At 34.5% G+C, this 16,062-nt stretch overlaps 1 protein-coding gene across 1 annotated transcript in view; it reads right to left on the bottom strand.

Moving 5' to 3' along the window:
* The window catches only part of UCHL3 (ubiquitin C-terminal hydrolase L3), a 31,880-nt gene that overhangs the window by 2,625 nt on the left and 13,193 nt on the right, over positions 1 to 16,062 (bottom strand). Inside the window, exon 5 of the mRNA XM_059902933.1 lies at positions 2,438 to 2,513. Coding sequence (XP_059758916.1) covers positions 2,438 to 2,513 — 76 coding nt within the window. The remainder of the gene's footprint in view (positions 1 to 2,437; positions 2,514 to 16,062) is intronic.

The raw sequence follows: 16,062 nt of genomic DNA, 5'->3' as shown, positions 1-16,062 counted from the left end.
AGCTTTGGGCTGGGGTGGTCAAGAGCTTGCTTATATACCAGGGGAATGCGTAAATCAGAAAAGAAATGAAGGATAAGGAGAGCTAGATTTCCCATGTTCAGAAAAGGAAGTCACAAATATGGATAACACTAGAATCAACTGTATAATATTAGTTTAGAATTATAAATGTGGATGTAAATAAATGCTTTTGAATATATAGAGAAACAGATATAATTGTGTGTGCATGTATATCCATATTCACATACATGTGTCTATGTATATAATACATACAAATATTTCCTAGCTCTGTCCTCTGAGAAAGCCTGGAAGTAATGGTATCTTAATAGCAATGAACACACTTAGCATCCAGGTCTTGGTTCTAATCATCATTTTCCAATAAAAGGAACCAGGGCTCCTTGGAGAAGTGGCTGAACACAGGGCTGGGGCACGGAAAACAAAGGATGAACCAGGAAATGTTGTTCTACTAGAAAGTTAGAAAGTGCTCAAAAGAATGAGAGGGACACATCAAAAGGACATATGCCAGGAACTACATGAAGCCCTAAGGACAAGAGGTGATAACAGAAAGATGAATAGCTCAGTCCCTTTCATCAGCTAACCTTACAATTAGGTATAGAATGAATATATTAAAGACTACCACTACCCTTTGTTATACAATTGTCCTGTAGAAATTACCTTGCACCACGTCTATAATCATATAGCCTTGTTTTTTAAAATAAGGGTACTTAGAAATGACTTTTTTCTTAAAAACCATATGCTGTTCTCTTAACCACTGTCTTCTATGCACTAACTCAATACTCCTCTTGCTCAACATTCCTTTTAAATTTATTAGGAATTTGCGTCAGGGCTACCACCGATTCCCCTTGCAATGAGTCAGCAACTGCCCATCTTCATTTGTCTTGTATTCATCCCTGTCCTCTACAACATCTCAAAGATTCCAGCTATTCTTTAGAACTCTGAAATTCTTTAAACTCATTTAAAGAATGTAATCCTCAAAGGGCTCTAATTCTCTATCAGCAACATCGATCATTCTTCCTGCTAAAGAATACTTGAACCAAACAAGACCTCAGTAGTTCTGCCTTTCTTTTCCGATGTTCTTAGTTCAAACCAATTTTAAAATACTTTCGTGTTGACCTTGGCATGCTACAAAAGAGAACTATTCTGCACATGTAGTCTATCCCTGATATACGTCTTTCCTTCTACTGCCCTTTTAGTCTCTGAGCTCAGAAAGCTAGCTAATCAGTCAAACTGAGGTTTTTAGACAACTCATTCCTTCCCATGAGATGATCAGAGATTTTTTTTCTTCTGAATATCTTTTAGATGTTATTGTTTGCTCTATTATAAAGTCTCCCATTCTGAAAGTCACCATCACTTTTATAGTCTCTGGTTACGGATCATATTTATCACTCCTCTGGCCTTTCCTAAATCTACTTTCTTGAAGTCAACAGAATGTGTCTGATAAGTCTCAGCACTCTCTTTACTTCCTTTTGGAACTCTTCAGTCTTTAAGTAAGTTAAGGAAAATGAAAGTGAAAAGTTAATATTTACAGCAAATGAGAAGAAAGAGAACTAAAAATCATGGTATCTAGAAATTGAAAAGGATTTCACTTTTTTGTTTCTTTATTCGGCCTTTTTTAATCAAAGAAGGTCTCAGAGAGAAAGACAAAAAGGACTCATAAGTACTATCTACCAATTTTGAAAGAATCATAGAAGTTTCTTCTGCCTGAATGAATCAATTTAAACTATTCTCGAGTTATTACCCTCTAAAATTATCCTCTAATTATCCTTTAATTATCAATTAAAATATCCTCTCCTCCAAATACAAACTAAAGTAGTCCACCTATTAGTTAAACTTTTAAAAGGTAAGTGCAGGAATAGGCCAAAATACCAAGTAATTAATCATGGCTACTTCGACACATGCCTTAGGGAACTGTTGCCAGAAAACATAGACTCCTGTAAAGTCTTTTTAAAAATCAGATGTGATACAAAGGGATACTACAAAAGCCTGAAAACTAGTGGTACTCATTACTGAATACAAAAACTAGTCATTATGAATAATACACTATGTTTTAAAACTAGTTTCAGGATCAAGATGGTTCATCCAAGATGTTGATGATAACCGACTCAAAAATTTAGTAAAGACTGCTGAAGTGATTTACAGGAGTTTCCTAAATGATTTAGCAAAGCATTTTCCTGCTTTGCTAAAATGCAAAGGTGGTATGCAGGAATTCTCGAATTATAAGTTACTTGAACATCAAAAACATATTTATTTTTTCTAGTAAAAAATTTTAAATGGAAAACTTCCATTATGCCAACTCAATGTTATATGGTAATCAATTAATTTAGGTAAACATAATAAAAATCAACAGTCATGTTTATCATAAATACAGATTTCCCCATTTACTATTTCTTTCCCCAGGATAAATTAAAATAGTTCTTACCTAATTCATAGAGATGCCCATCTACATGAACTAATGCAATAAAATGAAGATCTACTTTTTCATCTATATTTGGTGCCTGGAATAGGAGGGGAAAATACATATTATATATATTAGTAGTCAAACAAATCAATCAACTACATGTAAACACATACAAATAATATCAAATGACATGAAAAAACATTTATCCAATATAATTCAAGGCTTAATCTTTGATATAGTGGACAGAGTGAACATGCCTACATTTATAACAAATGTGCTTGCCCATCAACAAGGAAAACACTGACTCAAAGCACACCTTTCTTAATCTCAATTGATTTTAACCTAAAGTTTTGTTCACGCTGGAAGCCCAGCACCTAGCACAATGCCTGGTACATAGTAGGTACACAGTGCATACTTGCTGAATGAAATGAATGCATGAACTAATTTGTCTGATCTCTGAAATTTGAAATAATAAAGTTTTTAGAAGTTTAATAATAGCATAAACAGAGTTTAAAAAAACTCTTCAAGTTAAATTTTAAGACATCAAGAAAGTGAGTTCTTCCCTTAATGATGTAACCTTAATTTCATTTTTTGAAAACTGCAATATAGACTTAGAATAAAATAAGTATTTTTATTCATCCTAGATTCAAAAAGTTTAAAAATGAAGAGAAACAGGAAAATAGCCCAAAAGATTAAAGGAGAAAAAGGGAATGTGAACAAGTTAAAGTAAAATTTAACTTAGCCTACGATTTTTCTCTTGTTTTCTCAGTGAACTATTTGATATTAAAACTATACCTAGGTTTTTTTAGCTTACCAAATTCAATTTGCATGAGCAACTTGTGCTACATTTCTTAGACATTCAAATAACTTATGCAAGTTAATACATGATAAACTAGCACTGTCTACAATATACAGTAACTACACAGATAACACTAATATGTGTTAGCTATATACCAAATCTAAATGGTTTGAAATGAAATATAATCACTGTTAAATGTAAGTACAAATTTTAGAGGCAAAAGTTTTAAAGAGGCATAATCAAGTTTTATCTCATATTATTTAATATCCAGTAAGTAACACAACAGTATCAACTCTAAAATTTCTATTTTTTCACCCTCAAGTAATTATATAATTTGAAGTTTTCAGATGCAGAAATTGAAAGGAACAGAAAAAACATTACTATCTTGGATTTACTGGATGCCTCTACAGCATTTACAGATAGTGACTCATCTAACCTCGTACTATTCTTCAGAGATTATTGCCCTCAAATTACGAATGGCAACAACGCAACATAAATTGCTGTGGCAAACTAGCTCTTCCTAAATTCAACTTAGAACTAAAGAATTTCACAGTTGGTAGGAATCACAGTTACGTAGTTTTACTTGTTGCTCCAATGCTAGACTGCTCTCTATTGTAGCCCCATCTTGTGGTATCCCCACAAACAACAGGGAACTGCCACTAGGTTTTCAGGCAGTCCATTCCATTTTGACAGTTTTGTTAGAATTATCCCTCATACTGAGGCAAAAAATGTTTCCCAATATTTTCCATCATCTTAAAAAAGTCTAATCCCTCTTGAACATATTTCTTCAAACACTTGAAGACAGTGATAATGAGTTCCCTTATTTTACTGGTCAGAGAAACAAAAATTTTAGTGATCACTCAATCCAATACCCCCATTTCACCAATGACCAGAGAGAACCCAATTTTTCAAGGTTAAATCTAGGCAATTCTACCAACTATAAATTCAATTCTATAACAAGAACACTATAAAAAATTCCTTATCCAACTAGGAAAGGGGCTTGATTTACTTATTTTAAGACACAATTCTCCAATAGGATATCAAGTATATTTAAAATCTTTTGAGCTATTATGTCTTTAAAATTATTACTTATTTTAACACCATCTGTTCTTAAGAATAATACCTCTAATAGCTTCTGGTTTTTACATTTTGTCAGTAAATACAACCGTGCTAGAGATAAAAGTAATACAACCAGAATCAGAGACCTGAATATGTACCCAACCCCTGTGAGCACTGGGTTTCTTATGTTTTGAGGTTTAAACAAAATGCATGAAACTACTTTGTAAACTGTTAAGTGCCATATAAACGTTATGTGTTATTACAATACTAAGACTACATTATTACAAATGTAAGAAGTCACTAAATCTAGTGACTCAAAATTGTGAGTCATTGTACCTTTTATCCAAAAGTGCATACTAAAAATATAAAACGCTAAAGAGGGCATGAAAAGCCTTCAAAATATTATAAAAGATAAATGCTCAAAATTTCTAAACCTTCCACAAGACCTCAGCACCTATGACAACACTTTTCCTTTGGTCAACTTCAATTAGTCAGAGTCTGAAATCTATAATTATCCAATTGCTTAAACATTATTCCACTGAAAACAAGAATACATAAAAAGCAAATTCCAGTAAGTCTTCTGTTTCAAAAAATGACCAATAACTAACAAAAGGCAAAAACCAGAAGCTACAGATTAGATAATTTTTACCTACATTTTTATATCTTATTTTTTACAAAGTTTCTTAATTTAGAACATACTTCTTATTACCTTGAAGAATTAAAAAATGATGTGACAAATCAATTAGATAGAAATTAACCAAATGCTAAATAAAAAAATTTCAAATTATAAAAAATAGTTTAAATTTAATTTATAATTGTGGCACTAAATATATACCAGGCATTGTTCTAAGTGCTTTATAAGAATTGACCAATTAATTGTCATATAAACCCTATGAGGTAGGTAATATAGTTATACCCATTGTACTCTCAAGAAAATTGAGGCACAGAAGTGTTAAGTAACATGCTCTGGGTCACAAAGCTAGTAAGTGATAGAATCTGATTTCAAATCCGGGCAATGTCATTCTAGAATCCATGTTCTTAACCACTAGGCTATGAAAACACTTATGAAGCTATAAAGCAATGGAATTAACATGGGGAAAAGATCAATATTACATAAAAACATAAAACTGAGAATGCCAATTTTTATGACATGTTCATTTATATTTAGAATATTTTTTAAGTACAAAGGAATTTATTCCTATTTGGAATCAACTGTGCCCAGGTCAGAATTTAGAAAATTAGGGTTTTACTCTGATCATCTAATTCACTTGTATCTCCTACTGTGCCAGCGTATGGCACAGTAGGGAAGCAATAAGTATCAGATGGATAAATAAATAAGACAAATGCATGTTGTGACCCAATAAGGATAATGAAATAGAGAGACACCAGTTTGTTGATACCAGTTTGTTGACGAAAGGCTATTTAGATGACCATACTGATATTTGATAGAAGGAGATGTTTAAGGAAAAGTGCCAAGACTCCACCTCATAGTTTGAGAATAGCTCTAGAAGAGTAAATAAGGGGAAGGAAAGAATGTCTGACACCAACTTTTAATTTTTTTAAGCATGAAAGTATGTGTAATCAGACTTCCTCTGGCTTCAAAAGTCACGATGATTTACTGAAGTGTCACGTTTCTTATAAATGTGTGATGTACACAAAATCTTTCAGATGTAGCATTTCTAGGTAGGCTCTGCCAAGCTATAGTCATTACCATTAATTTTCTAAAACGTCAGAAAGACAAGAACTATAGTTGTCATCCTGCATCTTATTTCAATTATGAGAATTATTAGAATTCCATCATCAACCTCAACATTTAAGGTAATTAGCACAATTACAAGAACAAATGTACTTTTTAACAGTTTGCTAATATTATCAACTTAAGAAGGAGAAATTACAAAATTTATGGGAAGTCTATATCAATTCACAAGGAGAAAAATCGTCACCTCCTACTTGAGAAAAGATCTTTAGAAACTGAATAGGCAGGGAAGATTGGATCAAGATTAAACCAAGTACCTGAGCCACCTCAGGGAATAAAATAGCTCAGATGAAACACCCTACACCATGGAGGATTAGATTAAGGATAGAGTAAGTAAAATAACCCCAAAGCATGACAAGAGACTAAAGTCATGTTCAGAAACATGAAAAAAAAATAAAGTAAGAGATGGCAAAGAACTCAGACGGTACACAGCATTTGTTGACCTGAGTCAACTAAATGAAATCGGAAAGATGAAGGGTAAGAGAATACATATTCACTTTAACAACTGACAGGAACTTAAACATTATCATGAAGGTCGATCAGCACTCATCAAAAGGCAGGGACCTGTTGGCGTTACATGGAGTGGAAAGATGGATGTTCACCAAGGCACTGGTGAGAGTCAAGCTGGACTGCACAACATAGAGGTATGCTTGCAGTCTTACTGGGGGAGAAAAAGCTAATGGTTGATGAACCAAGAGAAAAGCGCTCTGAAGACTGAAGAAGTTTAAGGGGAAAAAAAATGGACTGCCCCTGTCACTGGAAGAAGAGATGGAAGATTGACTACACTTACAACAGAATGGAGACCCAAAGATGGTAGGCGTAAGAAGGGTCGCCAGCGACGAAGACGGAGAGATGGACTGGTGGCCTTTGCAGGGTCTACATGGTTACGTTTGACCCAGGGCAGGGATGCATGGTGACACCATGATGAGGCCTTCTCTCCGCAGTGGCTAGAATGAGGCTGTGATGAGGATGGCGAGGAGGACTACGTGATTAAAAAAGAGAACATTTTACTGAGACCACGTTACTGGGAGGTCAGTTATTCTTAAAAGCAACGTATGGTCATACTTGGATTTATATGGTCTAGTATTTTTAACCAGTCATAATTTAGAAAAGGATCGTAAATGAGTATTAGTTAAAGGTACGTGAAGTGGAAATACATAACCAAAGTATCAGGTTATATTCCATAGCTTCTGTGAAGTGCACATCTACACTATCCTCATTCGTATAGCGCAGACTCATGGAATTATTTAAAAGTCACTAAAGTGGAATTATACATCAAACTGTTGAAAACAAAAAAAGAACACACACACACACACAAAACACATAACACATACAAAACGTACAGAGAATTATGTGTAAAAGAAAACTGTATGGTAACAGGCACTGGTAAAAAAGAATTCCTTAGCAGTAATAAGCACTAAGGAAAAAAACAACTTCAAAATATAGAGGAGTGAAACAAATCCCTCAGAAGCTGATGCCATGCATAAACTATCCTCACACTTAGGCTGAAAAGTTAAATGGAAACTATCATGGATTATTAGCCATCTTTTAGTAAAAGAAAAAAACAGTTAAAATATGTATCACTTATTTTGTGCCAGGCACTCTTTTAAGCACTTTACACGTATTAATTCATTTAATCTCCCAGTAACCCATGAGATAGTACTGTAATTATCTCCATTTTACAAGTAAGAAATCAGAGCACACAGAGGTTAAGTAACATAACCCCGGTCACACTGCCAGGAAGCGGCAGGGCTGGGATTCAAATACAGGAAATCTAGTTCTAGAATCCAATGATCTTAATAACTGTGGTGTACAGCCTAAGTGGCCAAGAAAAAGATTTTAATACTAATTTATTAGACCAGATTCCAATGAGCAGAGGAGTAATCCTCTTAAAATTAGATTTTTGGGAGTCACCTTTTCGAACACTATTGTACCACAAAAGGTGAATCTGACCTAAGAGTTTTCCACCAAATGCACATGCTAACAATAACTAACTTATTAATGGTAATCCAAATGATCATTTTACAATTGTCGCCTCCAATAAATAACACCAGCACATGAAACTGAGTTTAAAGCAGTAGGATAAAATTATAATCACTAACAACCATAGTGAGAAGAAGTAAAAAAAAAAAAATAGTGATATAAGTCCTTGCTTAGTGATAATGGATTTCACTAGCCATGACCTATTTTCTTTAGGAAAATAAAGCGGTTTTCCTTGAACGATTTCTAAGACTCTTTCAACCCTGAAAATCCTATGATCCTACTTAGTACTTCTGATCTATGTAAATAATACAATAACCTGAAATAAAGGGTTTTAAAAACATGTTTGTGAACAGTTTAGCTGCTCATAATAAGAATCAATCAATTACAAATACATAAATGAATCCTATACTTTGCTCTATATGGGAACAAAGGTGTATATAATAAAGTGTCTGCGCTCACACAGTCTAACAGATGTTTGTCATATTCAATCTGATTACATTTAAATAACAGAAAGACGGAAGAGTGGGGAAGAGGAAAAGGAAAATGGATGCAGACAGAAAATGGAGTAAAGGAAGAGAGGAAGAGATGACTAATGAGTAGTGGAGAAAACAAAAATTTTCTAAGAATCTAGGGAAGGAGAGATTACTAAACCAGAAGTAGAACCAAAGGCATACATTGAAAGAACATATAAGGTTTGGGCAGGCAAAATGGGAAAGGTTTTCCTAGCAAAGAATTCAGTGTGAGAAAAAAGACAAAAATAGGAATGAGGATGACATGTTCAGAGGACTAGACTATCAGGTCTGGGATCTGACTTTACCCCTTCCATCTAAAAAGTTATCCTGTGACTTGTTCATAGGTGCTGGCAGAAGACATGAGACTCTTGTGCCAGAGACAAAGGGCTTTACTCACAGCACAGCTCATCACTGTTAGTGTCAGTTCACATGAGGGCCACACAGAGGGCCCAGAGGGATGGCTGCACACACAACGGGCTGCATTACAGGAGAGGAACACTGAGCCTGGGGAAACTGATGTATTATAATAAGCAGTAAGCAAACCTGTCTTTGTTCTGGAGGCAGACATTACCCCATCCCTCGCAGTGCTTACTGGGAGAAGAGTGATTTCTAACTTCAAGTATGATGGCTCTCTTCCTTTGCCATTTTTGAAGAATGTTTTTTAAAACTTAAAAAAAAATGTCAAATTTACAAAGAGTTACAAAAAGAGTACAGGCAACACCTAGATTTACCTATGACATTTTACCCTAATTTGCTTTATCATCTGTACTTACACTCTCTTGCTCTCTTCCTGTCTCTCTACATTGTTTTTTTTTTCCTCCTGAACCATCTGAGGATAAGTTATATATATCATGGTCCTTTACCCCTAACTACTTCAGTATTTCTTAAGACTAAGAAAATTCTCTTGGACTTCCCTGGTGGCACAGTGGTTAAGAATCCATGTACCAGGGGGCTCCCTGGTGGCGCAGTGGTTAAGAATCCGCCTGCCAATGCAGGGGACAGGGGTTCAAGCCCTGGTCCGGGAAGATCCCACATGCTGCGGAGCAACTAAGCCTGCAAGCCACAACTACTGAGCCCACATGCCACAACTACTGAAACCCGTGTGCCTAGAGCCCATGCTCTGCAACAAGATAAGCCACTGCAATGAGAAGCCCGTGCACTGCAAAGAAGAGTTGCCCCCGCTCACTGCAACTAGAGAAAGCCCGTGCACAGCAACAAAGACCCAACACAGCCAAAAATAATTAATTAATTAAAAAAGAAAATTCTCTTTTATAACAGCAGTTATCACCTTCATAATTTCATATAGATATGGGCTGTGTTAGGATGTGTGTAGGTTGGATGTCACGTTAGACTTCTAACCTTCCATCCATATTTTAATTTTGTCAGTTGATCCATTCATGTCTTTTGTAGCATTTCCCCTCAGGATCTAATCTGGGAGCAGGTATTGAATTTTTTTGTCATGTCTCTTCAGTATCCTTTTCTTTTCTACTATAAGCATTTAGTGCTATAGATTTTTTCTCTAACCCCTGCCTTTTCTTTTTTACTATAAGCATTTAATGTTACAGATTTTTCTCTAATCCCTGCTTTAGCTGCAACCTGTAAATTTTGATATATTTAATAATTTTTCACTCAGTTCAAAATGTTTTCCAGAAAACAAATTTATGGTTACCAAAGGGGAAAGGGGGGTAGAGGAGGGATAAATTAGGAGTTTGGAATTGGCAGATACAAACTACTATATAAAAAATAGATAAACAACAACATCCTACTGTATAGCACAGGGAACTATATTCAATATCCTGTAATAAACCATAATGGAAAAGAATATGAAAAAGAATATACATATATATGTATAACTGAATCACTTTGCTGTACACCAGAAACTAACACAGCATTGTAAATCAACTATACTTCAATTTAAAAAAATTTTTTAAATGTTTTCTCATGTTCTCTGTGACTTCCTCTTTGATCCAACGAGCTATTTATAAGTATATTGTTTAATTTCTAAATATATGGGGATTTTCCAGATACTTTTTACTGTTATTAATTCCTAATTTAATTCCATTATGGTTAGAAAATATTCTTTGTATAACTTAAATTTAAAAAAATTTTTTTAAGATTTATTTTCTGATCCATAATATGGTCTATCCATGAGCACTTAATCATTTTTTAGAACAATTTAAAAAACAAAATTTATTTTATATTTACCTTCACTTGTTCCATTTCCAGTGTTCACCAATTCTTTGTGTAGATTCAAGTTGTAGTGCAAGTAAGCTTGTAATGAATTCTCTCAGTTTTTGTTTGTCTAAAAGACTTTATTTCTCCTGTATTTTTGAAAAATATTTTTGTTCCATCGAATTCTTTCAGCATTTTAAAAATCTTTTCTTCTTTTTTTAAAAAAATATTTATTTATTTGGCTGCGCTGGGTCTTAGTTGCGGCACACGGTATCTTCGTTGCTGCGTGTGGGATCTTCATTGAAGCGTGTGGGATCTTTAGTTGTGGCACATGGGATCCTTTAGTTGCAGCATGCGGGATCTTTAGTTGCAGCGTGTGGGATCTAGTTCCCTGACCAAGGATCGAACCTGGGCCCCCTGCATTGGGAGTGCGGAGTCTTAACCACTGGACCACCAAGGAAGTCCCTCTCTTTTCCTTCTGATTCTACCTGCACATATTAGATCATCTGAAATTGACCCACAGCTCTTGGGTGATCTGGGGGGTTTTGTGGGGTTTTTTCCCATGATTTTTTATGTTTGTGATTCAGTTTGGGTAAATTTCTAGCAATTTATCTTCACATTTTCTGATTCTTTCCTCAACATTTGCGCAAGTCTACTGGCAAATCCATTAAAGGCATTCTTCACCTCTGGTACTGTGTTTTTAATTACTAGATTTCCATTCGATTCTTTCTTAGAGCTTCCAACTCTCTGTTGATATTCCCCATCTGTCGGTATCTGTTGTCTACCTTTTCTACTTGAGCCTTTAACATATTAATCACAGTTATTTTAAGTTGCATCTGACAGTTCCAACACCTGGATCATATCTGAGTTTGATTCTGTTGATTCCTTTGCCTTGTGACAGTGTGTTATTTTTCTTGTTTTCTTCGTCTTATAATTTTTGTTTAAAAGGCATACAACCTGTGTAGGAGCAGAGAGACTGAGATAAATGTATTTATGTCTGGGAATGGGCATGCCTCTTCTTCTGCTAGGGCTTTAGTGTGTGGACTTGAGTCAGTCTAGTTAGAAGTTGTGCTGTTTGGTTTGTTTTCGCTATGGTTATCCTCAGTAATCTACCAGCTTAAAATCTGCCTCGCATTACTGTGTGCTTAGGGTAGGAGCTGGGTTGCTGAATGCTTTCTTTTTCAATGTTCTTGTTCCACTCATAGCTTTAGGATTTTTCTCAGAGTCTATGCTTCAGAGAAGGTCTCTCTTCATGCTCTTGGCCTACCCCACACATTTGACACTTGTTTCTTGGTGCTGGCTGGTCTAACGGTGGGAGGGTGAAGGCATTCTTTGTTGATATGGTTCAGCCTCCATCATAAGTAGGTTGTTTGTACCTGGATATCAAGGACAAGGCTTTTCACGGGATCCTTCCCTCCTCCATTGATTTCTCTCATAGGAGTTTCCTATACCTCCCTTGAAGGGGTAGTTTTGTCTGTTCCCTTCTCCAAGGAGGGTTTTCTGTCTCAGCATTGTTAGGTTTTATTCCCTAGGGGAGAAGAATCCAGGCCCTTCCCAAAGTAGAAGCTGCCTCCTTCCCCCAGGCCTGCACCTTGGGCCTCTCTCTTGCCTTGTCCCTAGTTTAAGCTTATAGGCACCCAGTGAGGTCTGTGGAGAGTGGATGTGAGCTCCCCTTTGGCACTGCTTACAGGGATTTTATAGTATCATACCAGCCTATACTTGACCTTTAGCGATTTCTTAAAACTTTTAACGTTTTTTACAAAGAAAAAAAATCATATTCTTCACGCTGCTTTCACTTTCCATATATTTTGGGCATCTATCCACCTCAATAAGTATATATCTACATTATTTTTCACGACAACATATTATTCCTTAAATAGATGTACCATAAACATATTATGGCATCTTTAGTTTGTTTCTAGTTTTCTACATTTATAAACTATGCTGTAGTAAATACATTCACACAGGTATCTTTATATGTTCATCAGTCAACAATAATAATAGCTAGCATTTAGTGCTTACTATTACATACCAAATGTTCTAAACTGTGGATGCTATAGAGTCTCACAATGATCCTACTAAGGTAGAAATTATGATCATTTCTATTTAAAGATGAAGATACAATTTTTGCCCAAACATTATCAGATTATCTATGGGTAATTTTAGCCCTCTTTTTGATCGTCATGTTTTCCATATATAAGAGGAAGGAATGAAAAAAAGAAAGGATATGTTCAAAAGCACACCCTCCTGAATGAGTTCCATACATCAAGGTTCATGTGTGTGTGCATGTGTTTCTATTTGGCAACTGTTCTACAATATCAAATACAGGACAGTATGTTACTACATTATGACTGTCTTACTTGTAACTACCTTGTAATGCTCTTAGAAAAACCTTTTATCCACTATCATAGTGCTAGCATACTAAGTACTGTTTTCCATAAGTAAATGAATATGTTGAGTTGTTAAACATTAGAACCAGTAATTCTAAATTTTTACTCTAGTCATATTTATTTCTACCTCCTAAAGCTAAAGGAACACAATATATACACATTTTTTCCAACTGTACAATTTGTAAAGGTAATTTAATTCATAATATAGACATAACTGTGTACATCACATATATTTTCAATTCCAATGAAAGTTTATATGATAATTCAGGGAAGGACTTTTTTTTTTTTAACATTTTTAATGGAGTATTGCTTTACAATATTGTGTTAGTTTCAGGAAAGGACTTTCAAGTAATATTATTTTAAGAGATGAAAAGACTGATATGAAGAACGCTATTATGGAATCTTAATATTCCTAGGCTTTCTCTTAGAATTACAAATATTAAAGACATATTCACCAACTTTTACATTGTCATATTAGCCGCTAAAGTAACTAAGTTAGCTTTGCTTTCAAATATGAAAATTTAAACTGTGAGTAGAATCTTCAGAATAAATAGCCAATTTCCTTTCCACACTAACTGGAAAAGATCAAATATCTACAGCTTATTCTTGAGTCTTTCAGAAGATTTTAATAAAGAGCTCACTTTCTAGAGCATCTGAATAAAGAACTCATTTCCTCAGTTTTTCAGTTCTGGTAGAGGAATCCAAAGTTGTCAAAAATTATGTATTTCATTAGAATTATTAATGACATCAATGTCTGCCAGGACATTAACACTGAACCCGTGCCCCGTCTGCTTATACTGCGTGGGTCTGCAACGGTATAATGTGACTTCACGTACACCACTGCAATATAACCTATCTCTTCATTACAGTTTTGAAAAAACCAGAACAGGCTTTTCAAAAACCCTAGGAATTAAATGATTTGCTCTTCAGAAAGTACTCTAAGGAGTTTAACAAATATTTTTTGCATAAAGGAATTAGGTATAGACATTCATTTTGAGATTTTTAAGCATTCTGATTCTGACTTAAATCCTCTTGAGTTTAAAAAAAAAAAAAAATACAGGGTGAGCTATTTGGACACAGCCCATGAGCATCAGGGCAGTGTCGGGGTCTTTTAGAGGCACAAGGATTTAGTTGACTTGCCCACAGTCATATAACTAGTGACTCTCAAAGCAGAGGCAGAACCCATGACTCCTGGCTCCAATTTCAGTGTTTTCATGTCACACAAAGCCACCCACCCATCAACTGTCAACTACCTAATTCATAGAGGCAAACCTATTACTATCTCTAGCTGTATTCCCAAAACAATCAACAGTTCAAATTTTTCTATCTTCAAAGTTATAACTAGTTCAGAAAGAAACCAAAATACCTGGGTCCTAAAAGGCCAAATTACTTTTCCTTCACAGTTAATGTGTATGTCACTTTGTATATGAAAAAATGAGTCAACTACCCTTTAAACTGTTTAATAACCACAAAATTAGAAATGCCATGAAGGCTAAAAAAAAAAAAAAAATTTTCAAACCTTTAATAAAAAGGTGGAAAGAGTGTGTCGGTCTAAAAAGCCAAATTACTTTTCCTTCAGTTAATATACATTCTCTGGGTGTACAAAAAATAAAGAGATTACTCTTTAAAGTACTTAATAATAACCAAAGAATTAGAAATGTTGTAAAGGCTAAAAAGAAATGATACAGACCTTTTAACAAAGGGGGCAGAGGGTTAGACTAGTATTACTTCTTAATTAAGAAATCAAGTGTTTGGTAGTTTATCCTAAGTGCTTAAATCTAAATTATTCTAAAATGTTAAAATAAAGCAAGTAGATTTTGGCTTACACCCAAAATGTTTTCCCATCTAAAAGGGCATCCTGTTACTAAGAAAAATATCATTATAACCGTGTAATTTCCTAAATATAAAGGGATCATTGGCTGGTAGGTACTTAAAATAATTACTGTTTTCCAAAACATAGATAACATAATTACCAAAAGACTGTGGTTGGTTTATGGGTAAGACTTTATGTTTAATATAAGGAAAAATCTACTATTGACTAAGAGCTTGTTTGTTTTAGCAATTTTTATTTATCTATACATTTTGTTGCCTTAAGAGCATGGACAGTACTTACTAGCTGTGTGACTTTGGACAAGTTAGTAACTTCTTTGTCTTCCAGTCTGTAAAATGGGATAACATCTATCTTAAGGAACTGAGAAGATTAGAGTAGGATACACACAGTGCTTAGTATAATGCCTACCACATAAGATGCGTTCAGTAAATGGTAACCATCATTATAATAAGATGACAGACATACTTTTAAAAGCAGTGAGAATTTAAGAAGATGAGAATACTTGGCAATTGATAAGCATGTCAATTTCCATTGCATTCACCCATAAATGACACTTAAGAATAATCAAGACTGATACTGTAACACCCCAAAATGATTCCCAGTGTTTCCAGCGACCCCAGGTATCTCATGGTGAGACTCTTTTGTCTTGAATACCTACAAAATCATTCCTTTTATTGACCTGATAAAATATATACTTAATCATGACAATTAAATTTAAGTTATTTCCAGAATAGGACATGTCCTTTCAAACTTTAGAGATACCACTGAGTCTAAAAAAATGTCACATGGAAAGGAAAAAAATTAGGAACTTCTCTAGGGCTTCCAAATGCCATGAAAAGAAGTAAAATTATAAATGTAGGCATACATGCACGAGGATATGTACACATATATAAAACTTTAAAAGTTTAAAATCAAAATTATAAATTAATTCCAAATGGACTCCTGTAGATTTGAATAAATTTCAGTATAATATATTGAATTACACTAAATTTGAGGTCCAAATTTAAAATAGGAAAGTAAAACCAGATTCATGCAAAAGATGCAAACTTTCCTACAAAGTATCCATGTTCAGTTGGCAAAGAAGTCAAAGTGAAACATGGGCTAGATATCGAAATACACAAAATACCACTATATATTCCATGGA

The sequence above is a fragment of the Balaenoptera ricei genome, chromosome 18, assembly GCF_028023285.1.
Source record: "Balaenoptera ricei isolate mBalRic1 chromosome 18, mBalRic1.hap2, whole genome shotgun sequence".
Taxonomy (NCBI): domain Eukaryota; kingdom Metazoa; phylum Chordata; class Mammalia; order Artiodactyla; family Balaenopteridae; genus Balaenoptera; species Balaenoptera ricei.
Note: the sequence above shows the minus strand (reverse complement) of the source record. Positions and strands in the feature narration are given on the sequence as shown.